The sequence below is a fragment of the Saccostrea cucullata genome, unplaced genomic scaffold (assembly GCF_032062105.1).
Source record: "Saccostrea cucullata isolate Sc308-1 unplaced genomic scaffold, CSIRO_AGI_Scuc_v1 ctg5880, whole genome shotgun sequence".
NCBI classification, from domain to species: Eukaryota; Metazoa; Mollusca; class Bivalvia; order Ostreida; family Ostreidae; genus Saccostrea; species Saccostrea cuccullata.
Genome location: NW_026929082.1, coordinates 1 through 5,945, shown reverse-complemented (window position 1 = coordinate 5,945; position 5,945 = coordinate 1). Strand labels below are relative to the sequence as shown.

Genomic DNA, 5,945 nt, shown 5'->3' with positions numbered 1-5,945 from the left:
TTTATATCCCTGCTTCTCTAAGAACCTGATAAATATACCCATCACCCAGCTTCGTCCTTTATACTGATTGATGTAAGGACAATTAGGGTTCCAATAAGCATGTTTTGCATAAGGATTGTCCTCAAGATCCCAATTAGTTAAAGTTCTCCCACAATGAAAACAGGTGGCGTTATCTTTCACTCCCCTGTAGTAAAACCCGGCTCGAGCTATGTCTGATATTTTTCCTAAGAGAGGTTCTGGCCATCCCTGCTCAAAAGTAGCTTCTCTCTTTGAGAGCTGAGCATACTGGGGATAACGCATGGGTTGGTCTGGCTCGCGACTACCCATGATTAGAAATGACCTTTGATTTTGAATAAGAATACATTTTATAGAGAGTATGAAGATGAAGGAAAAAAACACACAAAACAATTCAATTTTTTTTAATTCAATGTCAACATTGAACATATCAATAACCATAAGGTAAAGTGTTATAAGAGGGTAACAATTGTCTCTTATCATACACAATTCTATACTGTTTCTCTAAAGGTTTGGTCACGACATCATGATCACGGGTCCTCAGGATTTTGTGGGGATAAGGTACTGTAACTTCCTCTATTTCTCCCTGGAGCATTTTTTCTAAAGTCTCTAGGGACACGATCTGGGAGGTTCGATAGTTGAGAGTGATTCCTTTGACTTTATGGACCTCGGTTCCTTTGGCCGTCCGGTAACCATAATTTTTAGGGCCTGCAGACATGAATTTGATGATGTGATCCCCGTCTAATTCGTCGGTCCATTCTCCTAAACTATTGCCCAAGGTAGGATTAAAGGCTCCTTCCCGATGTTGGTAAATGATGCTGTCCGTATCGAAATAAAGGACCCGATCTCCTAAAGGTTGTAAAGTCTCGTAGAGGTGTAAGCGGGCATGCGCAGTGGTAAAACAAGCCAGGACCACGTTTCCAAAGGGACATTCTTCGACGAATTCCTGTTTGTTTTGATAATTCACCAGCATCTTCTCCTCATTGGAATCCTCTTTATTGACTAAGAGTCGCATGCCCTTGATGTCGAGAGTCGAATCTTGTAAGAGTTGCTGTAATTCCTCTTCTTCGTCCAAGTATCTGGTTTTGGGTAATAACAAGCGTTGAGCAAATTTTCCCCACAGACAATTTAAAAAGAGTTTAGCGATGGTTCTTCTCACTGGATTCTTCTCGATACTGAGAATGTCCATTAGGATGCCTTCTTTGTCTAAGACTTGTCGAATGTAATCTTGTTGTTGTTCTGAGGTCTCACAGTCGGGGGGAAATCCGGAGGCTTCCTGTTTGATCTTGAGGAAGGTATCGATGTAGTGTCTGAATAAATCCTGTCTGCTTTCTTTAAAATGCCACACTTCGTAGATTCGCTCTAAGGTATATCCCATGTCCAGGGCTTTATGTAATTCGGTCGTCACCCAGGTGCCCGTGAGACTGCGTTTCTGATCAGTGTGTTGACATTGATCTTGAGAAGTAGAATCCTGTCGTTCGGCACACGTGCGACATAAGGGAAATAATAACTTGCCTCCCGTCCGATAAGGTAATACGGGGTGATAGAGGCCTCGGGGTGGTAAGACCCGACAGTGAATGAGGCCGAAATCACTTCTCACGTCCTGGAACTCGTCTGTGATGATCTCGGGATGCCCCACAGGAAAAGGTCTGTGTTTCAACACGTAAGGGTATAGGGAACAAATGTCCACGTATCTCATGTCCCCTTCCTCACAATATAATCGCGTCGCATTGGTCCGGCCTCCGTACAGGGCGTCTCGGGGGTTCAAAGGATCGGGAATGTCCAGGTCTCGTACAAAATGCTGTAAACTCGCATCTCTTTGCACTTGCTGATCGAAATTGTGCTCCCAGATACTACGAACATTGTACCCCATGTCCTCCAAGGCCAAACTCCTTCTGAGAGTTTCTTTGTGTAATTCCTGGTAAGTAAATTGGGTCCGGTGAGGATGAGTTTCGGTCTGTAAACTGGGATAGCAGGTGGGGCATAAGTGCCAATAGCACCCATAAAATTCGTAGACGGTGCGAGTCGCTTCCTGGTATCCGTCGACGGTATAATTTCCGATCTTGACTTCACCCCCATTTCTGGCATGGCGTATGTGACATCCGCTCTGTTGACTCATCCAGGTGAGCCACCGACAGGCTTTGGCCGAATATTGTCATGCTGGTTGATACCCCAGGTTCGGAATGATGGCAATGGTCTCTTTATCCATGAATAATCGACGGTAGGCTAAATTGGCAGCACTGGCAAAAGTGATGGATTCCTGGAAAGGGTCCACATTGACCAAAGTCTTGAGGGTGGCTCTAAACTGTGCACAGCATCGTCATAAAATGTCGACGTCCGAGACACAATACTCTACAAACTCTTTCTGGAAATCAAACACTTTTCCGGTCTGTTGTTTGTACCATTCGAAAAAGGCCTGTCGTCCACTGATAGACATTTCGTCCGGATTGTAGTCCTCTGCGGGTGGATAAGTCCCCACGTAATTCTGGTTCTGTTCCGTATTGAAAAAGTGGGGGAAATAGCCTTTCTTGAGTTCGCTGAATCCGAAAGCTGAGGGCATCTTGGCCAAAGGAAATGGTAAGAAATTATACGAGTCGATGAATTTCAGTCCGCATATTTCCACGTACAAGATCTTAGTGCCGTTCATGATGACGTTAGGTTTCAGGCAAGAGGAATGCACCAGGTGATTCAAAATGAACTGTCCGTCGTATCCTTTGAAGTTATGGGCGATGACGATGGCCTCATCGTGTACTAAAGTGGAATTCTTAGTACCTGTAGTGGGTTGTAATAACCAGTCCATGAACTTCTTTAAGGTGTCTGGTCCTTTAAATAGGTGCTGACGGGGTCCCATGTGTTGACAATGAGGACAGGGTTGTTCTATGGGTAAGTGACCGCAATGTTGACAGACGATGTTGACAGACGCGGTGTGCCACACACAGATTAGGGATGTGGATGCCGGTTTCCTGAGTGCATTCGAAATCGAAATAGATGTAAAACTGTAAGGTCTCTTTCCCCTTCTTCTTGTTCTCGGGCTTCTGTTGTACGTAGCACTGGTGATCAGCATCGACGATTTTCTTACAAATCTTACAGTGTTTCTGTCCTCCGCACTTGTGATGAGGGAATAATTTCTTAGGCATCCATACATGACACTTATCGCATAGTCCCATTAAACCGCAGACACTGGTGGTGGTCTTCTTACTATGGGGTCTTAAATTATTTTCGTAGCAGGTCCTGTTCTTAAAAAATCCTTGGCATTGCTGACAATGAATGTTCTCCCGTCTTCGGGACATTTGGGGTGTCCTAAGCAAAAGGGACATCGATGAGGGCAATGAGTCCGATGTTCTGTGACAGTCCTGTACCCCACATCACAATGATCACAGTAATGTTGGTTCCCCGTTACTCCCGGCATCGATAGGATGGCATCGCAATGCTCTTCGTCTAACAAAATGTTCAAATAAGTTCCATTTCTAAACAGAGTTTAGTCGAAGTGGACTTGAACTGAAATATTTTCAGTCGATACCGAGGAGCTAATACCTGTTGTAATTTCTCCCATTCTCGGGGTCCACAAGACTGATTGATATCACACTCGGCCTGTTCTATTGCTTGGTTCTTCTGGTCATTGGCTCTTACATCTCCTAATCTCATGCGTTTCCATTGTTTTTCCCATTCGGGGTCTGGATGTTCCGGTTTCTGACTGTGTAATCTAGTAACGACGATGGCTCTAGCCAAACAAAATTTATCCCAGGGATTGACGATCCGAACGATGGCTCTTTTATTATTCTTAAAACTCTCCTTATTCACTTGTAGATGTTTGGTTCTGTCTCCACCACTGCCTTGTGGATACTTGACGTGAAACAAATCGAATTCCAGGGATCCATTGCCCAGTTTGAACTCCTTTTTGGATTGTTGCACGGCTTCTATCTTGTCTAAAAAAAGGTCCTCGTTTAAATGTTTACATTGCGTAAACTCGTACCAAATATCTGAATCCAAAGAATCGTGGCGTAGGTTCAGGCATAGATAATCGTTAGGATTACACTGCATTTCATGAATTTTAAATTCCATTCCACAGAATCTAATCAAAGAGAATTTGGCCAAAGAGTGTGGTTTGAAAGCAGAAATAAGTTTCATGCTGCAGATTGTCCTAAGAGAAGAAACTTAGACTTCAGCTATATTCAGGGAATGTATGGTCTTACTCAATACAAATGGTCAATCGAGGATGATCCTGGTATTCTGGATACAAGTATCTGGTACAGAAATTTAGAAGACTGTCTTCAAAATTTGTTCCGGGACCTGGAAAAGAGAAAACTTTCAGACAGTTACGCCTACTACCTGATTGCTGAAATACCCTTTTGTATTGTTTTCAATATTTATTGTCAAATTTGGGGTGTAACAGAGTGATTGATTACAGATCCCTGATAAGGCACAGAAGAAGAAAAAGTAAATTTGTGTATGTATTTTGATTCTGAATAAAATCTGTTATTGTCTGTATTGTGTGTTGTTATTGTTTTCAGAAAATCCAGTTTGAACCGGCTGGCTGGCTAGACTGTGAATGAAAACGTGACGTCATAATCACATTCTTGACTCGCTGCCAAATCGTAGTACCAGCGTTGAATCGTAGTAGCAGCGTATAGTAAAAAAAACTATATACAGTGTAAGCGCCGTACTTAGGGCTATGTAATGAGCTGAACCCCCTAGCCCATAGGGGCCCTGTACTGAGTTGACCCCCCTATCCCCCAGGGCTAAAAGTGCACTCCCTTGACCCACCGATCCCCCCAGGGCCAAAAGTGCACTCAGTTGACCCGGCCAACTAGGCCGTTAATACTACTTTTATACACTGAATTGACGACGGATTTTCCCGTTATTTCCCGATCATGACAAGGAGCACAAGGCGGGTGTGACCGGTCGGCAGGGTTGTCCAAAAAGTTCGTGGACAATGGCGTTTTTGTCAAAATGAATTGTTCAAAATATGATTATTGTAAACCAAAATATTACTTATAAAAATCCAAGTCAGAATAGTTTGGTTTTTATTATTTGAACTTAGTATTTTTGTAAAAATTTCGATTATTAACGATCATCAGCGGTCGCCGAAAATGCGCACGGACCAAGGTAAATGCCTTAATCTTGTACATAAAGTGAACTGATTGAAATTATTATTTTCTTTATAAAACGAGTCAAAGATGATTAAAAATTAAATATATCACAAATAAATCGGTCATCGCCATTTTCTGATGCATATAGTATGACAGAAAAATCGATTGGCCATCCGAACGTCTAATCATACAATTATACTTTAATATGGTTGAAACGTCGTCAAAAACAAAACATTTATTCAATCAACTTTAATTAATTGGAATACTGGTTTAGTCCAGTAATTTGTCATTGGTGTATACGATTTTTCAACGGTGTGTAAAATGTCGGAGACACTACAACAAATAACCACTTTTATTTGATGAAATGAAGGATATGGAGATATCGAACAGTATTCAGTATCAAAGATCATAAAACAATACAAAATAGGAGCAGAGCAAACACAGACCTCCAAAACATCGGAGGTGTGATCAGGTGCCATGGATGAGTTAGCATCCCCTGCTGACCGGTGTCGCATAATATTTGGTCCGCCTCGTTTTAAGGTCCGTCTGGACCTAATACGATAACATATTAGGTCCGCCTGGCTCTATAAGAAAAGGTCCGCCCTCGGCCTATTATACAAATTGTATGCCTGTGTTCATTCGATATTAATTGAAAAACTACCGGTATTGTTTTAAATTTAATTGAGGACATAAAGTCGTATTAATAGCTAGTGTTTCCTCCAAGAGAATGTGGTAAACAAGTAAGAAATTATTACATAAGTAAAGGAATGTATAGATTTATTGATAGAGTTTCCTGTCGGGCAGATGGGACATGTTTATTTTGTCGTTTAAATACACTAA

The 5,945-nt window shown here is 42.1% G+C and overlaps 1 protein-coding gene across 1 annotated transcript; it reads right to left on the bottom strand.

The window, feature by feature from the left end:
* Window positions 1–445: 445 nt before the first annotated feature.
* On the bottom strand, window positions 446–2,134 carry LOC134279744 (uncharacterized). Its single transcript, XM_062762156.1, has one exon. The coding sequence runs from the start codon at window positions 2,132–2,134 to the stop codon at window positions 446–448; it is 1,689 nt and encodes a 562-aa protein (XP_062618140.1).
* Window positions 2,135–5,945: the final 3,811 nt, after the last annotated feature.

Excerpts from the sequence above, each read along its gene's own strand:
- LOC134279744 (XM_062762156.1), bottom strand. The coding sequence starts at position 2,134 with ATGAGTCAACAGAGCGGATGTCACATACGCCATGCCAGAAATGGGGGT.